The sequence below is a fragment of the Tupaia chinensis genome, unplaced genomic scaffold, assembly GCF_000334495.1.
Source record: "Tupaia chinensis unplaced genomic scaffold, TupChi_1.0 Scaffold144982_1, whole genome shotgun sequence".
In the NCBI taxonomy this organism is placed as follows: domain Eukaryota; kingdom Metazoa; phylum Chordata; class Mammalia; order Scandentia; family Tupaiidae; genus Tupaia; species Tupaia belangeri.
Window position 1 is genome coordinate 437,598 of NW_006204841.1, and position 22,053 is coordinate 459,650.

General features: G+C 41.4%; 1 protein-coding gene across 1 annotated transcript in view; it reads left to right on the forward strand.

Moving 5' to 3' along the window:
- The first annotated feature begins 556 nt into the window (after window positions 1–556).
- EXOC1L (exocyst complex component 1 like) overlaps window positions 557–22,053 on the forward strand; it is a 22,419-nt gene continuing 922 nt past the window's right edge. Inside the window, exons 1-2 of the mRNA XM_027767958.1 lie at window positions 557–677; window positions 14,748–14,878. Of these exons, the coding sequence (XP_027623759.1) occupies window positions 557–677; window positions 14,748–14,878 (252 nt within the window). The remainder of the gene's footprint in view (window positions 678–14,747; window positions 14,879–22,053) is intronic.

The following is a 22,053-nucleotide window of genomic DNA, read 5'->3' on the forward strand; positions in this document are numbered from 1 at the left end:
GAGACTTGTTGGAAGTGTTAGGAGCAGCCACAGAAGCCTCTCCTCTTGCCGATGATGATTGCAAAGTTCTTAATGGAAGATGATCCCAATCAATAGAGTCAGACAGCTGATTTATGTAATGGCATCAAGCTGAAGTCGTGGTCTTTCTCCGCATCGCGCTGTGCGAGGGGAAAGGCTACTGCACCGAATACCAGGGGACTCTACAAGTAGATCTGTGGCTACTGGTCAGTGTTCATAGATATGTTCCCCCATCAGCAAGCCACAGGAGAGAGAGCTCCAGGGAGCAGCCTGCATGAAGCTGGCTGCTGAAGGCTGGCGGGGGGGGCGGGGGTGGAGCTCAGCTGCCGTTGGTGCCACTGGGCAGATACCGCAGTGAGGGGTCTGACAGCGCAGTGCTCCCGGAGCCCAGGGCCTGGCTGGGAATGAGAAGTTAGAGTGTGATCCGGGAGGTGGGCAGCACCCACCAAGGAGCTGCAAAGCCCAAGGAGAAACCTCGGGAACCAAAGGAGAGGAGGGAGCTCGAGCAGGAATCTCAGGCCAAGTGGAGCCGGAGGAAATGTCATCATTGGTGAAGGAGGACTTGGAGAAGAAACTGTTTAAGCCACTCTCGCAGAATCTGTACGAGTTTATTGAGATAGAGTTCTCGGTCCAGGACAGATACTACCTCTGCGTGTCAGGTAAACTTTCGTTTCTCTGATCATTACGAAAGGCAGATCATCCAGAGATGCTCAGAGAATAGAGGAGCATTTTTTGAGCTTATTTCTTTATACAGCAAGTGTATTTTCTTGTGATAAAAGCTTAACTAAGAATTTGGTTGTTTGAAGTGTCAAAATGAAAGAGAAAAAGACTGTATTAAGAATATTCTGGTTAATTGTCCAGAAATGAAACGGGACCTGTACTTCTCCTGACTTGATTATTCTGTCTTTGATCTTTTTTTTTTCCAATTTACTTTTCATGGCATCCAATTTTATTAGGTAAGAGCTCCTTTTAAAAAGTGCAACAGCAAGCTCTCTGTATATTTTGGAATACACGGGGAAAGTGAGTTATATAGCTCTGTTTCCGAGTACGCTGGACAACTGGAGGGTCTCCCTTTTTATTCTGGGAAAGAAACCAAATCTTAAATTTGTCTTCCAAAAGGCTTACTTAGACTTCCTGGTGGTTTATTTTGAAGAGAGAAATGTTCTTTTAAAACTATTGCACTTACAGGCAGTATGCTCACAGAAACTATGTTTTAATGGCAGAAATTAGTTCATGAAGATGGAAGTTTAAGTTCTCCAAACTATAACCAAAATGAAGAGTTTTCTTTCAGGTTTTAAAATTCCTGACAATTGTCCAAAACTCGGAATATGCTTTCACACTTGCTTCTGTAGTGCCTAACCTGTGATTCTCATGCCAAATTAACATAGGAATGTTTAATCCATTCATCGCTGGATTTAATACACAAAGGGTCTTCAGAAAGTTCATGGGCAATGCGTTTCATGAAAAAATTGTGTGTGGATTTCACGTGTTGTTCACAGCAAAAGTGGTCGATATTTTCCTATTCCATTTTCCTACAAACTTTTGGAATGCCCTCACAGAACTCTCCCTTCTCTCAATCCGTGCCTTTTAATACTTCTCAAGGGCTTAGGAGGAAAAAAATCTCAGAAACTAAACTGTTCATTGTAAACTTGGCTTTTAAAGGATAGCTCTATTTTCTGAAAACAACTTGTTATAATTCCCTTTTTGATCATTGGCTTAGGAAGACTTTCTCAAGGTGTCTACTGGGAGTACTGGAAGGGAGGTAGGGGCATCTTTAAAGGAAGTGCTAAGAATTCTTTCAAGTTCTATCTTTTTCATTTCTAATGACACAGTAATATTTGCCCAATAATAAGAGTAGTGCCATTTATCTAACTTGCTACCTTGACGATTTTGCTTTATAAATACAAAGTGTGGGGACTTGACAGATCAACGGTTTAATAAATGCAAATTACCCAGGACAAAGAAAGGAATTAAGCTGTAGAAAAAGGTCGGTTAAAACAATTTCAAAAAACTATATTATATCCTAACCTTCAAATCACTATATCCAAAGTATCTTTTCTCAATATATTAGAGATGTTTATTCCAGCATTAAAATGTAATAGTTTTAATCTTATTGCGATTCTTACTTTATAAAGCTAACTTCTCATTGAGTAACAATAGTATATAAGTAATTTTTTTGAAAAACTTATACATTTAAAATCATTATAATAACATATACCTAATTTGTCAAATATAGCTTAGCTCCTCTCTCCAAATTACAAAACTATATATTTAACTAAACTTGTTCGATCTGACATTTTTGGAAAAGTCTCATAGAATTAAATGTTGAGGAGTGACTCCATGACTTTATCTGTAGGAGTGAACAAAACACAAGGTCTCACAGAGGCAGAAGAGAAGACAATATTGTGATGATCCGGATACGAGTTTCCATTATATGCCATATCGGATCACTAACTTTTCATGACTCTCTTACATAGCGCATCCATCAGCTTGAGAGCACGTGCCCCAAATTTAACACCTTTTTGTGACAATTGCACATCCACTTTGACAGAACAGTAATTTGTTTGTTTATAATTGTCAGAGGCTATACTAGCTTACCAGAGAACAAGAGAGAGAGGTGGGAAAGAGAGACACTGGGGTGCGGTCACACTGCAATCGCTCCTCCTCCATTTCCCCACCCTGTCAGGATTTGGGACACGCACACACACATGCCTGGCACGTTTCTCAAGCCTCTAGGATCAATGTTCAAACTCTGGTTGGCCATGTGAGATCGGGCTCCCTTAACCGCTAGGTCTGAGAAAACAGTAATAGAAAATAAGTGCTACTTGACCATCATGAATCTTTGAACATGTTTTCCTCAAACAGATCACATCATCATTGTGGAGGCAGAGAACTCCATACGTAGAAGGCTGGCCACCTTCACAGGGGAGAGGCACATCGTTACAATTTCCCTCCTTATACCCTGTAATCCTGCAGTTCTGTATTCACATCATATACTCATGGGTCCAGAGAAGCGAAATCCCATCATGTTTGTTTTTTTTTTTAATCAAAACAACTATGCTTAGATAGGATTAAAATTTCTATTTATCTGGCCAGAGTTTGTCTTTTGCAGGGGTCTCACAACCAGACGATTGTGATTTACTGCTAAATCTTGAGGTTTACCTAGTCAATGTCAAAAGCAGACAGCATCAACTCAACTTCCTGTCTGCAGTTTGCTAGGACATCCACTGGGGACTTCCTGGGACTTCCTGGGACTTCCTCCCTTTCTCAGGATTCTCATGGTCCTTTATCCCTGGTACGAGCTCCCCCAGCCTACGTCATTATCACTGGCAATTAAAGCAGAGTTTTCTTTTCTTTTTTTGGAGAGGTTTTTGCTATAGGGCGCGTGCACTCACCAGAAAGACAAAGACAGAGAGAGTCAGAGAGACAGAAAGCTAGAAATCATCCCTCAGGGGGGATGGCCACACTGCAATCTCTTCTCCTCCATTCTCTTGAGATCTTGGGCACACACGCACACATGCCCAGTGTGAATTGAAGCCACAGTGTCCGGGACTCAAACCGTGGTTGGCTACATGAGAGTCCAGCGACATAGCCATTACGCTAACTGCTAGTCTCTAAAGCAGAGTTTTCTAATGAAGAGGGAGGAGCTCCCCTGCGTGCAGGCACTAGGAAGGGCTGTCACACGTGCAGTGGTGAGGGTGTACGTGAACGAGAAAACTTCTCAAAGACTAGAAATGGCATGTAAGGCACTGGGCGGAGCGGCGTGGGAAATAGCTGGCTATGGTGGAACGGTCCTTGGAATGCTTGGAATCAGACAGCTCTGGTAGGAAACCTGGCCCTGCTTTCCGCACCTCCCAGCTGTGAAACTTGGACAAGACAATTAAGCCTCTCTAGCCTCAGAGTTGATACCCCTGAAACAGAACACAAAACAAAACAAAAACAAAAACAAAACAACAAAAAAACCCTCTATCTGCACACAGTGCTCCCCTATTAAGTTTTTACTAGAGGGAAAAAAAAAAGTTATATTTCAAGTAAATAAAAAGTAAGGTTATGTTTTTAATATATACAGGGAAATATATTTATAATTAAACTTAAAACTATAAGTTTTTATATTCAGTACCTAATGAAGAATTGATACATTATATATTATATACATTTTTAATTACATGTATGTCCAGAGAGAGATTATTAAGTAGCTTTAGAATAACATTTCCCATTCATATCCCATTCAGATGTGAATTTGAAAATAAATTATATTTGCTAGAATTATCATAATATCATGTATAAATTCTCTCTGTATATTACTTTTTGATACCAAAACAGAACTTCTCCTCTTTAAGCCAAAGAGCCTAACAGTTGTGTCAAATCATTTGTACTGGGGAGGTCAGCAGTAACAGTGTTAACACTGTACACAGTAACAGTGTACGATAGAGTGAGTGAGCCCAACCTGGTGGCATCAGTAGCAAACTGATAGCAAGGCTGGAAGCCACATGGCCAACCACGGGTTCAGATACCTGGCTCAGCCTGAAAGATGCTGATCAGCTGGAGAGCTGGGGAAAAGGGAGCATGGTGTCACGAGACCCTGTGGCGGGTACTTCTCTCTCTTGTTCTTCCTCTCTTCTTCTCTCTCATCCACATACACTATCATGAGTAAAATAAATACCTTAAGAACAATAAGAACACGTTAACAAAAAAAGAGGGCGCTAAAAGTAATTTAAAAGGGTCCATTTGAACCACTGCAGCTAAATTTGTTAATTCACAATATCTTAATGACAGTACAAACATTATGTTTTCTTTTGTTAAATTTTCATATCCATGAATAATAACATTGTCTGGGGAGAAGTTCATTAATTTTTCAACTTTAAATTGAGAACAAATTATCCTAACGCTTAGTTTTTTGTTAGAATAAAATGAGGAGTTAGGACCAGCAGGTGGCATGGTGGTTAAGGCACTGGACATGCCCCCATGGCTGACCATGGTTCAAGTCCTGGACCTGGTAGCTTGCTTTCTCACTTTCCCCTCTCTGTGTATGTCTTTCTCTGGTCAAATTAAAATAACTTAATGAATAAATAAAATAAAATTTAAAAATGATTCTTTTTTAAAAAATGAGGAGTAATGCTTTGAAAAGTTTTCATATAATTAATGATATTGTTAATAATGGTAAAATAATGGCCACATAGGCCAAAGTATATCCAAAAAGCTATGCATATATTCTGAACGAGAGTTGAGCATTCTTTGTAGGCCAATTCCTTTTTATTTTCCAAGTTGCAGATTTATTGAAGGATATTTTCATGTGTAATAACTTAACATCTTTCTTTTCAGAATCTCTAACATTTCCCTTAATAAATATTAACACACTGGATTTCATGACAACATAGGAGCCTTGTGTTCAAAAAGAGAACACACTGGAGACATTTTAATTCCACTGTAGTTATTCTCATATTTTAAAATAGGAAAAGAAGAAATACAGGATCAAATTTGCAAAGGGATATTTACTAAAAATAAAATGCATATAGCAAAACTTAGTTAAGATAAGGATTGTGAAATGGGGAACAAACTTGGAATATCAAAGTAGATTTTAATACTTTAAAATCGTTATTAATCTTTTTAAAGTAAAATATAACTCCACTTTATTATTTTTGCTGAAGTCTCTCTCTCTCCCTCTCTCTCTCTCACACACACACATATGCGTGCATGCAGTGCATTTGTGGACTATCACTAACTGTCATTGGAAGAATCTAAAGGAAATATTCCAACTCTTCCAACCAGAGTAAACATCGGCTGGGACCATAATATGGAAACAGTGAAGCTCCATCTGGGTCCTCTGGTTATGTGACACTTATGGTGACTTACTGTTTTGGTTCTAAAGGGGTCAGTGGTTTGGCTTTAAAGTGGAATATTGTTCTTATCTCTAAATCGACAAGCCGTGAGATCGTCATCAGTTTTTCCTGAGACAGATTTTCCCAGTGGCGAATCTGCGTCTTCAGAGACACAGTGTGGAACTCCCGCCACATCATTCATAAAGTGAGGACTTTACAGCAGAGCTTCAAACGGGGAAATATTTTAAACGTGCATTATTAAGATATTAAGGGGGCTGTCAGGTGGCATGTTGGTTAAAGGGCACAGGACACCCACATGGCAGATTGAGTTTCAGACCTGGCGACTTGCTTTCTCACTTTCCCTCCTTCTCTTTCACTCTGTTCATCTCTGGTAAAGTTAAATACAATATTTTTTAATTCTCTGTCTCTCTGTCTCTTTATATATATATATATATAAATAAATGATGGGGGCCAGCAGGTGGCATGGTGGTCAAGGCGCTGGACTCCCACATGGCCGACCACGATTCCAGTCCCAGACCTGGTGGCTTGCTTTCTCACTTTCCCTCTCACTCTGGTCAAATTAAAAAGTAATAATAATAAATAAAATTAAATAAACACTTCCTTTTGGGGGTAGTTGGGTTTTATTTATTTATTTATTTTTACATTTTTCCACAAGCATTTACTTTACATACCAAAAAATTTTAATTCATTCTCCAAAGTTCTTGAGAGTTAATAAACAACTTTCAAAATTTCAAAATTCTGAATTTTAAAGATAATGTTCAAAATAGTTCTTATAATTTTGTTTGTGACTCTATAACAACAGAAACAGTATGGTTTTAAATATTTTTGAGAAAATATTTACACGTCAACTACTCAAATTGTTGAAAAGCAAATGCCCAGCACACTAGTCACACATAAGCCTTCTCAGTTCAGCCCTGCCTACCAGGTATTCTGTGATACACCAGCTGCTAGCAAAGAGCAGTCTCTTTTTCTTCCTTCAAAGTCTTTCTCAAGATAATCCTCTGGTGTGGTTGCTCTTTTGCAATCTCTACTGATTACAATGCTGGGCTGGGAAAGTCCAGGTTATTTTATGTTATAAATTCTTTCATATATCTTCTCTAATCCTCTCTGCCAGGCTGAACTATTTACGGTGCTAGGCCATCTTTCTAAGAGCTTCTGTTGGCTTACTTGAGATCCATCTTAGTTCCATAGTTTTCTGATTAATTCCAGTCAAAGCCCTGTCCAATAATAAGTATTTCCAATTTCTGAATCAATGCAAAAAGCATTATTGAACTTATGCAAATAACCCTTCTGTCACAACATAAGAATATTCCCAAATGTTTTCCAATTCCAGAGAGGTCAGGAAGGAAGAAAAGTGTATGTTTCTATTTAAAGAAACAAACAAGAAAAATATTTTAACATATTGCTGAATCTATCAACAACTCAAAAGAAAGTAAACTGTGTAAATAAGGAAAACACAGCATAGTAAAAAAAAAATCAGTAATGTTTTACTCAGAAGTCATAAAATTCTATTTCGCCAATTCAGTCTTATGTTCAAACTCTCTTCTGTTGAATAGAATAAATACTTCTTTCAAAAACAGATGTTACTAATGACGGGACAAGGCATTTGTAAGGCACCTACTGAGTGCCACTCATATGCCTTATTCCTTTTTTTAAATTTTTTATTTGTTTTTATTCATGATAGAGACTGCATGCACCTAAGAGACAAATGAAAAGAGAGAGAGAAGCACCCTTGTGAGACCTCATCACACTACCATCCCTTTTCTGTAGCTCTCCAACTCAGCAAGATCTTAGACATGCGTACACCCACTCAGTGATCCCCTAAACTGGGGATCGAACTATTGGTCAGCCACGTGGCTTCCAGTGCTGCAGTTCACTTTGCTACAACTGTGCCACCAGGTTTGGCCCCTTATTTCTTTTCATCTTCATGACAACCTTATAAGACAGATGAAATTCTGTCTTGCAGACAAGGAAACTATTGGTCTAGAGGAGTTAGGTAAGCAGCCTAGGGTGGCAGGTAGTAAATCTCATTCTAAGCTCCAAGTTCTTTCCTCTTTGCCACATATTTTTCTAATCGGTAGCGATGGCCACATTGTCAACACGCGCCAGGCACTGCAGTAAGTACGTCCCATATAGTATCCGACTTGCCACTTCTCCTGGAGGGTAAAATCGAGGCTTACAGTGGCTAAATAAATTGCCCAAGATCAACAACTGGTAAGTGACAAGTTGAGGCTCTAAATCCCAGTCTACTTCTGCCTAATCATCATGCTAAATTGCTTCTGGTGGGTGCGCTGAGAACATCGTTTATTTACTTAAAGCATTTCTGTACAACATACCTATAAGCTACCAGTTTTCCTCTATTCTGCCAAAGTATATTCAATCAATTGGCTAATCTTTCTATTTAGTGTCATGAATAAAAGTGACTATTTTACAATGGGAATGGACACATTTTTTTAGTTCCCTGTGGATGTGTGTGCTCACTGGAGGGAGACAGAAAAGGAGAAAGAGTCCCCTCACCAATGGGGCGTGGTCACACCACAAGCCCTTCTCCACTTCTCCATCCTGTCAGGATTTGGGACATGCATGCACCCAGAATGTTTTTCAAGCTGCCAGGGCTGAGATTCAAACTGTGGTTGGCCATGTGGGATCTGGCTCCCCTAACCATTAGGCCACAGGACTGGTCTGAGGCAGTTATTAATGACAACATTGATTTTATAATTAAAAATGCAGGGACCAGCAGGTGGCATAGTGTTTGAAGTGCTGGACTCCCACATGGCTGACTGTGCTTCAAGTCCCAGACCTGGTGGCTTGCTTTCTCATTTTTCCTTTCTCTCTTTCTCGTGTTTTTCTCTGGTGAGCACACATGTCCTATGGCAAACTTAACAAATAATCATAAAATTAAATGCATTATTTTTTTTAAGTTAAAAAAAGTGTAAATAGATGATCAGGATGACGTGAAGATTGTAATTCTGTAAGCACAAATAGTAAAACGGGAGCAGATTAATGCTGAAATTCCTCGGGCCCACAAACAGAACTCGTTAAATCATGATTACCTCACCGCCCTCTGAAACCAGCTCTCCAACATTTTAACTACATAAACACATTTCTGTTTTAAGACAACGTGCTGCGTCTCCACTTTGCACTGTGTTAATGTGGGCATGGTCATTTAATTGTAGCTGGCAGTGGAGCTTGAGGATGGAAATTAGGGATTGGGTCCACTCCAGCCTGATAAACTGGTTTTGGCTCTTGGCTGAAGATGGTTCTTGGAGCCTCGTTGGCTCCAAAGGAGCTATTTTGTCAAATGAAGGAGGCTGCTCTGTCTCTGTGCTGCGTCCTTCTGTCAGCAGGTTTGTTTCCTTAGTTTGCTGTTCGCGGGTCAGTGGCCTTTACTGTTTGATGATCAGCAGATCCCACTTCTGAACATCTCATCTCTCCATTCCCTTCCCCAGCCCCTCTGTTATTAGAACAGCCCCAAACAAGTTTCTAAAATGTGAAGCTCAGAATTAAAGTCCTCTAGTGACATTGACCAGGCACACACACACACACACAGCTTTTAGAATAGTATTTGAACTCCTTAGCCTGGTATTCCAGACTCTTCAGAAACTAACTCCTCCCTAGTTGCTTCCTACCTCCTGTCCACCCTCACTCCTCATGCCAACTTTACCCAGTACGGTTATGACTCAAAACTGTCAAGAATTTCTCCCTTTTTTAAATAATTATTTCATTTAGTATTTGTTGTTATTATTATTTTTTCAGTTCAACCAGGGAGAGACAGACAGAGAGAGAGAGAGAAAGAGAAAGTAAGCTGCCAGGTCCAGGACTTGAACTGTAGTGAGCCATGTGAAAGTTCAGCACCTTAACCACCATGCCACATGCCAGCCCCTCTTCCTTTCTCTCTTTTGTTCTTTATTTCTCTTTATCTTTAAGAATTTTTTTGTTTTTGTTGCTTATTTATTTTTGAGAGAGATATTTTTACTGTAGGGTGCATGCACTTGCAAGAGAGACAGAAAGTGATGGCCCTGCTGCAATCCCTTCTCCTCTATTCTCTTGGGATTTGAGGTACGCATGCGCACACAACTGGCATGAGTTTTAAGCTGCCATGTCTGAAACTCGAACCATGGTTCACTACATGGGAGTCCAGAGTCCATTATGCCACCTGCTGGTCTCAATTTTATTTATTATTATTTTTTAATTTGACCAGAGAGAGAGAGACAGAAAGTGAGAAAGCAAGCTGCCATGTCTGGGACTCAAACTGTGGTCAGCCAGGTGGGAGTCCAATGCCTTAACCACCATGCCACCTGCCAGCCCCAGAGTCTAGAATTTCATGCCTCTGTACATATGCTTTTCTAGAACTCTTTTTGTCCCTTTGTTTACTCTGCAAACTCTTCCTGCTCTGTACAGCTCAGATGAGCTCCCTCCCTGCCCACCACTCAGAGGATGATGTCCCTCCTCAGTGGTCCTGGGCCCTCCTGTTCGGGCCTCTCACTTGGGAGTCCCCTCTCAGGGCACTCATGTATGTATCAATTTAGTGAAATAGACTAGTGTGTCTACACTCAACTAGCTGGAGGGCTGGACAGTGGTGCAATGGTAAAACACAATGCTCTGGGAGGCTGATTCGTGTGAGAAGGTCCCGAGTTTGTACCTAGAGACCTCCCTGAGTGCCGGGCACACACCTACCCTTGGGCTGGGACTGGAGCTGGGGGTGGATTGCAGTGTGAAGACCCTGTTGAAAGTGCTCTCTCTCTCCCTCTCTCTCTCTCTCTGTCTCACTCATAAAATAAATAAATAAATAAACTTTAATAAATAGCTGGTTATCATAACATGTAGATGAAGCCATGGGGTTTGCTACCTGAAAATCTCATTTTCATGCAGGATCCAGTTATTTCTCTATCTCTCCCACTCCCATTACCTCCACCCCCCTGCATAGCTCATGAGACAGCTAGTTGGAGCGCAGATGTAGTCCTTAGGCTGAGGCAGAGCTTTGGTCTGGCAGACTCCACTGCCTCATGGCGGGGGAGCTGCCTCCCAGAGCTTGTCTTAAGTGTGACAAAATCGATTCAGCCTCCATGTCAGCGCCTCTGCCTAAAAACTTGCCTTCTAATCCTTTCTTTGTCTGGAAATTACCATCTAGACTAGTAAACCTGGACCTTTTCTAGGGCTAGAGAAATATACACAGGCAGAAGCCTACCAACTTTTGCCCAATGTCAAGAAGATCAAAGACTTGGAAGTGGTTCATTGACGGAGTTAGGATCCCAGCCACAGGGGCACAGTGGTAATGCCATGCTCTGAATGCTAGAAGCCATATGGAAAATCAGGGTCCAGTTCCCAAGCTGACGTGTACACACTGGGCCCATATGGGTCCATGACTGTCTGACTGAAAGACTGGGGAGAAGAGATTGTGACATGGCATGCTGTTGACAATGCGATGTTCTCTCACTGTCTCTTTTTCTATCTTCTCTCTTGAAAGAAAGAAACAGAACAAAACGTACCTGCTTAATGTCTTCTCCAGGATATGTCCTTCAACCACCATCCCAAATTTCCAGAACATGCGGTCTAAATCATAGCCTTCTGTCTCCCTTCCTATCACCTCTTTAATCTTACTAAGCCAACCGATTGGCCCCCAGTATGCACTCAGTATCATCCCGTGAAACCACCCTCTGCAAGATGTCTTTTCCCTCACTATTCTAGGGAAACTGCCCTCATGGAGTGAACTGGTGGTCTCCCCCAAGTCCTAGTAAGGCCAGGACTGAACTCTGCTTTACCCAACAAAGTGAGTTCATGGATTGTCTCCAAACCCCGGAAACATACATAACTAGGAGGCCATGCCAGCGTGGTGCTCCAGCCCCTTGATGCCTATCTCATCACACTGCTGGGCCTGTCCCTTTTCTGAGGCCCCTCTTTGGGTCTCTTTGGTGGCACCTCTTACTTCTCCACTTTGTCTTGTCTCTTTCTTCTGTTCTTTTCTCTGTAAATCTTGTCCTGGAAACTTCTCCACATCTCTAAATCCCAAATAAATATCTCCATGTCTGAACTATAAGCTTCCATTTCCTTCTCTTCTGAGATAATCTGTGGATTCTTCATCTCTTTGTCAAAAGCAAAACTCATTATTCCCCCCAACCAGCTCCCCCTCCATACTTTCCTGTTTGGGTTTGCACCCACTGTTTGGATTCCAGCCATCGTTATTTCCATCTGGTGTTGTCACCTGGATTTACCCTTCTACTTCCGTGACCCACATGGGAAATATGGGTTACAGCAACAGCCTCTTAAACAAACGAGAAACTTTCACAGTCACCGTAAGCCAGGCACCATCCTAAGTCCTTTACATATGCCACCTACTTTCTTACACTCGTGAGTTTGTGTCACTTGGTGTCCACTTTACAGCCTGAGAAACTCGGGTCTAATCTCGAGATTAAGTGACTTACCCAGACCGTGCTGTCAGGTGGGGTGCCGTGATTGGCCTCCAGAACATCAAATGCCTTTCCAGCGGGGCTCGTTCGACAGCTCCATCTCAGATTCTATTTCCTCAGCCATTTCTCCCTTAACTATTGCAATGCTCTCCCTCCTCAGAACTGTTGAACACGTAGCCTGTCTGACATTATTAGCCATGTATCTGTTGCTGTGATAATCTTGTAATATATTGCTTTGTATCTATATAACTAGAGGGCATTGCAGCGTGATACTTTCTAAAACTCAGAGTTTTCCTCCAAAGCAAATTCTTGGTTCACTTTTAGAAGACAGAACCAGTTTACAACTATCTAAACATCCATCTTGAAAAAAACTTTTAGGGGCCAAGACGTGGCATGGTGGTTTAGGCACTGGACTCCTACATGGTCAATCATGATTTGAGTTCTGGACCCGGTGGCTTAAAAATCATGCTGGGCGTGTGTGTGAGTGAGTGTGTGTGTGTGTGTGCATGTATCCAAAATCTTGAGAATGGAGGAGAAAGGATTTTGCTGTGGCCGTCCCCCTTGGGAGGTGAGTTCTTGCTTTCCCTCTCTCTGTCTCTCTCTCTCTGGTGAGTGCACATGCTCTGTGGCAAAAACCTAAAATATATATATATATATATATATATAAATTTTTAAAAATTAAAAATTAAGGCTGGTCCCATGGCCTAGTTAAAGGCACTGGAACCCACCCTCTCTCCCTGTATCTCTGTCTTTCTCTGGCAAGTGCACCCTCTGGCAAAATTAAAAGAAGGGAGAAAGAAAACAAGAAGAAAAAAAGAAACAAAGAGAAAGAAAGTAAGCCAGACAAGAAAGAAAGAGCTAGTCATGCAATCCCTTCTTGCCCTCATTTCGTGTACTATCGAATGGCACTCATGTATGCTGGGCTTATCTCCTCAACCAAACTATAAATTTCTAGAGGGCAAGAACCAGGTCTCTTGTCTGTGTCATCAATAATCTATTAAACAAATACACAGTAAACTCTCGTTTGTTAACTCGTTGAAAATTTTCAACTCCAGAGCTCGATACCTGAATGTTGATTCTTCCAACATGCTTAAATGAGAACAAAGATGACTTTAAGAACAAATTTATCTCCTTATGTTATTCACATAACATAAGCAAAACTTTTCCCATGTTTTTCAAACCATAGTACTAAAACGTTTTGTGTCAGTGGCACATTTGAATACTAGAATTTGAGAGCTATCCTGGAGAGGATTCCCAAAGTTCAAACAGGCCCAGCCAGTGGCATGTCAGTAACACAAAGCTCTGTGATGCTAGACCCACATGGGAAGGCACCAGGTTTGCATCTAGGGCTCCCCTGTACATGCTGGACATGCCCACATGCTCATGACCTAAAGTGGCTGAAGCTGGGGATGGATCACAGCATGAAGGCCCTGTTGAGGGTGCCTGTCTCTCCTCCTCCTCTTTCTCTCGCTTTTTCTCTAATGGAAGAAATAAATAAATTTATTTTGCAAAACTCGGTGCAACCTAGATGGTGCAATCCATAGTGTACAGAACTGCAGCGTTGGAAGCCGCATGGCCCGGGGACCTGCAGGATCAGATCCCCAAGTTGGCCTTGAAAACACGTTGGATGGATGGATGGACACCCAAGATCCCAGCGAGCTGGCAAGCTGGAGAGCTGAGGAAAAGTGATGGCTGCGTCAAGACTCTGTCAAAGGGGTCTTTCTCGCGCATACACACACTCTCTATCAAAAAAAAAAAAAATCTCAAATAATACCAAACACGTTGACAGTAGCTGGGATGCCAGCATTTCCACATTATAAATCTCCCAGCTCCTGCAGTATTTTCTCAGTCCCTCTTCATCATGGGCTGCGGTGTGAGGAACACCATCAACTTTCCCAACCTCAAACCCTTCCACTGTCATAAGTTAACATTCCAACTTGTTCTGGTAAACGGTTTGGCTCTGACTCTACGCTAATGCTAAGCCTCTTACTTCCCAAACTGAACCCCATTTCCCACCACAAAACTCAGTGCTCAAAGAATGTAGCTCGATCTTCTATCTGACAGACTTACTTGGGCAATATGTAGCCCCATTGTCACAAACAGAAAATTAACACCTTGAGCAAAGTTGGGGGCACACTTGTGAAGGTTCAGATATACCAGGGTTCAAAACTCAAGACAGGTTCTAAGTCATTATTTAAAAAGAAGATGCGGGGGGCATGGTGGTTGGGGGCGATGCACTTCCACAGGGCCAACTGCAATTCAAGTCCTGGACTTGGTGGCTTGGTGTCTCACTTTCCCCCTCTCTTTTTCTCTCTCATTCTGTCCCTCTCTGGTCAAATTAAAATAAATAAATAAATAAAGTTAAATAAAATAATAACTTAAAAAGGGGGGATACATAAATAAATATTGGAAAGAGAGACTTGAATAATGTATTATCTTCTCAGAGCTTGGATCAACTAAGTGGTTTATTTTCCTTCTACAGTGACCAAAAATGAAGAAGTAAAAATAATTATGGTGAAACACTACAGAATAGGTTTAGATGAAAAATACGAAGTAACAAAAAAGTGGTCTTTGAATGATCTGCAGATGATTGACGGAAAAGAAGCAGATACTGTAAGTGTTACATTTTTCCAGGGAGATTGGGATCAATATGCTGGAGACCTTTATGCTCAATATCATATCCTACGTCATGTATTCTTGGCATGTAGTAAGTGTTATGATGACATTATATTGTTCTTAAGTGGTATGGTTTAATCTGCTGAGATGATCTACTGGCTTTTGTGTTCTGTTTTTATGAGTTTAAATAGGAATTTTGTCTATTAAATTTAAAAGCATCTTTCCCAAGGGCCTCTTAACAGGTTAAACACAACCTACCAGTCAATTCTGAAATGTTAACTGCCATTTTCCCAAACATACGATGTTTCCACCACCACTCTCTCCTCACCTCTGTTTCCTCTATAAGACTTGTGAATTCTTTCCCTCGTGTTCAAATTTTACGGTCAGTCAGCCCACTTTATCCTCTAGAAGAATCAGATCACTCAGATCACTTTGGAAATCCTATAGTTTTACTGTTTAGAGGGAGAAAACATGGATATTCCAATCTCTTCTCTTGTTCGCCTGACAAATGGTTTTCTCTGTGTCTTTGAACTCTGCTGCTGGTGGAGAACTCATCCCCGCCTTGAACTTTTTTTTTTTTTTTTGGAGAGGTTTTTGCTATAGGGTGCATGCGCTCGCCAGAAGGACAGAGAGAGACAGAGAGACAAAAAGCGAGAAATCATCCCCCAGGGGGATGACCACGCCGCAATCCCTTCCCCTCCATTCTCCTCGCGGGATCTTGGGCACGCACACACACACGCCCGGTGTGAGTTTAAGCCACTGTGTCCAGGACTTGAACCGCGGTCGACTACATGGGAGTCCAGCGACACAGCCATTACACTAACCGCCGGTCCCTCCCTGCCTTGAACTTTATACATCCCCAAAGTTTACGTACTGACTCCTGGGGCTTAGAACGCTCATCTCTGCCCCCATTCCCAGGCTTCCCATTGGGTAATATCCATTCATGACTCCCCACCCCCACACACGTTCATCGTGGACGTAAATGTATTATAGCCACGATCCTGCCCACTGCAACCATTGGATTACTCTGTACACCCTCTGGATGAAAGGCTCCTTAAATACTGGAACCACGATTTTTCATCGTTTATCATAGCCTTCTGCCTGAAAGATACTAGGCCATCAATACGTATTTGTGGTGTTATTGTTGGATGAATTAGAACCCAAATTCATTTATTCTTTTTTTTTTTAATGTAAGAGAGAGAGAGAGAGACTGCAAGATAGAGATAGGTACTTTTTAAACATTTATTTATTTATTTATTTGATTGGAGAAGGGATTACGGCATGACCATCCTCCCAGGGGAGTGATTTTTCACTTTCCCTCTCATCGTCTCTGTCTCTCTCTCTCTCCAGCAAGCATATGTGCCCTAAGACAAAAACTTCTCAAATATATATACACACACATACATACACATATAATATACATGCATATATAAGATAGATAGATAGATAGATAGATAGATAGATAGATAGATAGATAATTTGTTGTGATTTTCAGGCTACTGGGTCCAGAACTCAAACCTCAGTCAGTCATGTGAAAATCCAATGCTTTAAACACCACAGCCCCTGCTGACGTGAGATAGATACTTCTGATGGGTCTCTCTGTGTCAAGATCCTCCTGCCCCAGCCTGTCAATCAGCCAGGATTACAAGCTTGCACTTCACCAAGTGTGTTAACGCCATTCTAAGGACCAAACTCAGACCTGCTGTACAGCTTCCAGCCTCCCATGCAGCAGCACTACCTGTGAGCTGGGCTTTGTTTATTCTTAATCCTAATAAAAGCCGTATTCTTATTTTGGCCTATTGTTCTAACCTATTAAATCTTCTACTATCTTGTTTTTTAAATATCACTATAGTATGTAAAGATTTAACAAGCATGGGACCAGCAGATGGCATAATGGTTATGTCACTGGACTCCCACATGGTTGACCACAGTTCAAGTCCTGGATCGGACAGCTTAATTTCATGCTGGACACATGTGTATACATGCCCAAGATCCCACGAGGAGAATGGAGGAGGAGGGATTGAAGCATGGCCATCCCCCTTTGGGGGTGATTTCTTGCTTTCCGTCACTCTGTCTCTCTGTCTTTCTGGAGAGCGCATGGTTCCCTATAGCAAAAACCTCCCTTTAAAATTTTTAATTAATTAATTAAAACTTTTTAGAAAAGATTTAACAAGCACAACCTCCAGGACCTCATCCAAGTCAGTAATAAAACTGAAGAGGCAGCCAGGTCGCCAAGTACATGCCTCCGATAATCAATGGCTCTAATTTCTGTTTCCATTAGCACTGTCACTTGCTAGCTCCTACACTCACTAAACTCTCACAAGGTGCCAAGAGCCAAGCCAAGTCTCTTCCATAGAGAATTTCGCAGAATCACCACAAAATCTCATGAACTAGGTCTTATTTTTATTTCCATTTGTAGATAAACAAAATGAGACTTAAAGAGATAAATTGACTTGTCCAGGGTCACAACAATTAAGAGGTAATGCTAGACTTTCTCCACAAATTATTAATTTGCCTTCTTCGCACTGACAGTTTAACACCTGTACGTATTCATTCATCTTCACTCATTCTTTCATTCACTGAAGATTTATGGTATACAGGTCATGCTAGTTTTTAAGGGTACAATGGAGAATCAGCCATAGGCCCTTCATTCTACCATAATTAATTAACCAGCTCATCTAAATATCTAAATTTTGTTCTTTATGAGAATCTATTGCTGTGACTTACCACCTAGGAATCCTATTTTTCAGAGAGATTTTTGCCATAGTGTGCATGTGCTCACCAGATAGACAGAGAAAGAGACAGAAGCAAGAAATCATCCCCAGAGGGGGGACAACCATGCTGTAATCCCTACTTCCCCATTCTCCTATCAGGATTTTGGGCATGCACATACACATATTTGGCGTGTTTTTGTTGTTGTTGTTGTTTTTAAAGAATTATTTTATTTAACTTTCTTTCTTTCTTTCTTACTTTTAATTTGACCAGAGAGGGACAGAGAGAGGGAGGGAAAGTGAGAAAGCAAGCTGCCAGATGTGGGAGTCCAGCACCCCACCATGCCAATTGCTGGCCCCAACCAGCATGAGTTTTAAGCTGCTGGGTCTGGTACTCAAACTGGAGTCCAGCAACACAACCATCAAACCATCTGCTGGTCCCAGAGTCCTAGTTTTTACATTTTGTGTGTTAGGCATGATTTCTTGATGCAAGAATGCTGGGTTTCATTGCTTTATTTCTTAAATGCTCATACATTTTTCTGACAATATATTCTTCCTAAATGTTTGACATTTTGAAAATGACTAAAAACATTTTTACATATCCATATGATAGCATATTATGGAACCATCACAAAACATGTTTCCAAAAGAATACTTCAGAACAGAATCGTTCACCATTTAATACATATTTTAAAATCCAGCTGAATACAGAACTTTTTAGACAAATGATCATGTCAATTTTATACTTCAGTCTATCACATTAATGACATCTGAATCTTGGGACCAGCAGATGGCATGATGGTTACGTCACTGGACTCCCACATGGCCAAACACAGTTTAAGCCCTGGACCTGGAGGCTTGAAACGCATGCCATGCACGTGTGTGTGCATGCCCAAAATCTCAAAAGGAGAGTGAAGAAGAAGGGATTGTGGTATGGCCATCCCCTCCTGGGTAGGGAATGATTTCTCGCTTTCTGTCTCTCTGTCTCTCCGGCGAGGGCATGTGCCTTATAGCAAAAAACTCCCCCCCAAAATATCTTTTAATACAAAAAATACATGCAAGTATGCATATGTGTATATTGTACATATAAAATAATCCAGCACTTTAATGATAGCTGCTTCCATGCGATGAGATTAGAGTTTGCAGTTCATAATTTCTTCTTTATACTTTTTTTTTTCTTTTTTTGGAGAGGTTTTTGTTATAGGGTGCATGCACTTGCCAGACAGACAGAGAGCGACAAAGAGACAGAAAGCGAGAAATCACCCCCCAGGGGGGATGGCCACACCGCAATCCCTTCTCCTCCATTCTCCTCTAGGGATCTTGGGCACGCACACACACGCACGCGCCCGTAGTGAGTTTAAGCCACTGGGTCCGGGACGCAAACCACGGTCAACCACATAGGAGTCCAGCGACATAGCCATTACGCTAACTGCTGGTCCCCCTTTTTGGTACTTGACAAATGTCTATACTACATTGAGCTTTATCAGAAATCCTTACCAAGTTCACTAACCTGTCATTTTAGGAATTAGCCATTCCCTGTCATTTTTCGCCAATTTTATTGATGTCATCCCTTTGTTCTACAATGGGGTCAGTGCTTGGGGTTGTAGCTACCAGGCCTGGCAATTGGGCTCTTTGAAGCAAGTATCTGTGCTCTCTTTTTTCTTTCTTAGAAAGATTTGCTATAGGGCACATGCACTTGCCAGACAGAGAGAAAGTGAGAAATCACTCTCCTGGTGGGGATGGCCACGCTGCGATTCCTTCTTCTCCATTCTCCTCTTGGGACTTTTGGGCACACACACACTTGCACCCCATGTGAGTTTCAAGCCACCGGGTCTAGGACTCTAGCTAGTAGCAGTTGGCCATGTGGGAGTCCAGTGCCATAACCACTTTGCCACAAGCTGGCCCCTGTACCCTTTTTCATCACCTTTCTTGACCTTCAATTTCATCCCAACATTGTCGATGTTTCCCTTTTCAACGATCGTGAACTAGATAGAAGAGAGAAGTTGAGGCCTGACTGTGGTACGGTTGTGCTAGCAGAGGCTGTTGATCTGGAGGCCAAGCCATGTGGGAGGCCTAGACTTGATTCCCAGACCACCCGAAAAAGCCAGGTGCATGACTATAGTCCCAGCCACTCAGGAGACTGAGGCAGGAGGAAAGTGGTAAAAACCTGTCTGAAAAAGAGAAAGAGAGAGAGAAGTTAAATAGTTCCGTTTTCCTCATCACTTTAAGAGCTAAAATATTAACTTGCCAGGAAAAAAAAATTAAAAAAAAAAAACCTATAATATCCAAAGGGGAATTCTTTCAACGATTTCTTTTCTGTGGATGAAGTGAAAATATCCTGGCCATTCTGGGAATTTCCATTTTCCTCTCTCTTGGAATTGGGTCCTCGCGAGTCAGCATTTATTATATTTTTCTCAACAGCAATGATACAGTTTTAATCAGAGTGATTTTGAGCCAGAAAGTTGTCAGCTTTAAAATGGAATGCAATTGAAATCGAAGTCAATTTATAAAACCGAACATCAAAATGACTGAGGATTTGGAAAGTGGGGCAACAGGAGACAGGATGATGTTGCAAAAAATGGGTCTGGGCTGAGTGAGAGTCTGGCCTGCTGTCCTGGCTGTGCCAATAACTCAACGTGTGACTTGGACTTGACCTCTCAGGAGACTGTTATCCCAGCTAGAACCAAGGCATTGCTAAATGACCTGTGAGATCCCCTTTTAGCGCTAGAACTCTGTCAAAGGGAAGAAGAAAGAGGAATTGTCAGGGGGACTCGTAGTCTGTGTCCACACAAATCAGGCCTTGTTACTAGGCTAAAGGAAAAGACGAATCCTCTCCGAGTATCTCAGAGGCATGAGGAGTAAATATCTGGGAGAAAAAACTCTGTAGGCAGAGAGTTGGTATTTGGTGATGTAAGGGGTATGGTGCTCTTTTATTGAGATTCTTGGCAGAATTGTCATTCAAGCTACAATTATAACAGCTAGAAAAAGTCGCGAGCATGACTAGGGAAACGCCGCATTTAAGACTGCATCCCCCTTGTACGTTCTTTTTTCTTTTTTTTAAATAATTATTTTATTGGGATCAGCAGGTAGTGTGATGGGTAAAGGCGCTAGACTCTGACATGGCCTGAATGCGGTTTAAGTCCCAGACCTGACGGCTTTGCTTTCTCACTTTCCCTCTCTTTCTCTTTCACTCTATCCCTCTACAGTCAAGTTTAAATAAATAAATAAAGTTAAATAAAATAAATCTTTAAAAAATTATTTTATTTATTTGTTTATTCATTTAATTTGCTATAGGGAATGCACACTCACCAGAGAGAGACAGAGAAAGAAGAAAAGTGAGAAAAGCCACCAGGTCTGGGATTCGAACTGCAGTTGATACATAGGAGTCTAATGCTATCTGCTGGCCCTGTACATTCCTTTTAGAACCATAGCTTACTTTTAAGAGATATTTTTTGCTCCAGGGCATGTACATTCACCAGAGAGACAGAGAAACAGAAAGCGAGAAATCGCACAAGAGAAAGAGAGAGAAAGATTGCCATGCCTCACTCCCTTCTTCTCTATTCTTCTCTCGGAATCTTGGCCATACACACACACATGCCTGGTGTGCGTTTCAAGTGTCCGGGTCTGGGACTTGAACCACGGTTGCCTATGTGGGAGTCCAGCGACATAACCGCTTCACCATCTGCTGGTCCCAGCATTGCTTACTTTTGTTTTTAACTTTCTTAATAGTACAAAGTAGGACGGTATTAGCACTGGTATCACAATCTCTGGTGATAGAGAGCATGGTAGAAACTGAGAAAGGAAATGACCACTTATTAAGTGCCATACTATTTTATATGATTAATCTTGTGTAAATTTCGCAGCAACCCTGTCTAAAATGAGGAAGATGTGAGAGTCGAATGAAATAAGTATTTTGCCTGTGGTTGCATCAGAGAGTCAAAATGATTATGTAAAGCTCATGCTCTTTTTTTCTGCCTCCTGCAAAAGTTTTCTGATTTGGAAAAGAAATTGTGAAAACGTAAATTGTTGTATAGAATGTTTACACACTGTGATCGTGAATTATTCATACTGTGGTTTGGCTTGGTCCTTTTCTCTTTGTTATTTAGGGCAATGTTTATCCCCACTTCTTCTTTCATAGGAATGTTCCAGATCCCTTCAACACGCATTTGTTGAGATGTTAGTAGTTGCCAGAGATAAGCACTAGGATAAATAATGCAAAAACCCCTGCCCTAAAGGAGAGTTAGGAGTCAGGAAGATGACGGCTGTGAAAGCCTTTTATAAAACTGAAAGCATTTTGTAAATTTTATAAAAGGGAGACATTGTTGCTGCTATTAACAATGGTAGCCATTATTAGTATTTTAACATGTGGGACTTAGATCAGGTTTGATGTCCACCTTTTCTTGAAACATTTCCACTAGCAATATGGGGAGCGCCTGCAGGCAGTGCTGCACTCTGTCTCTT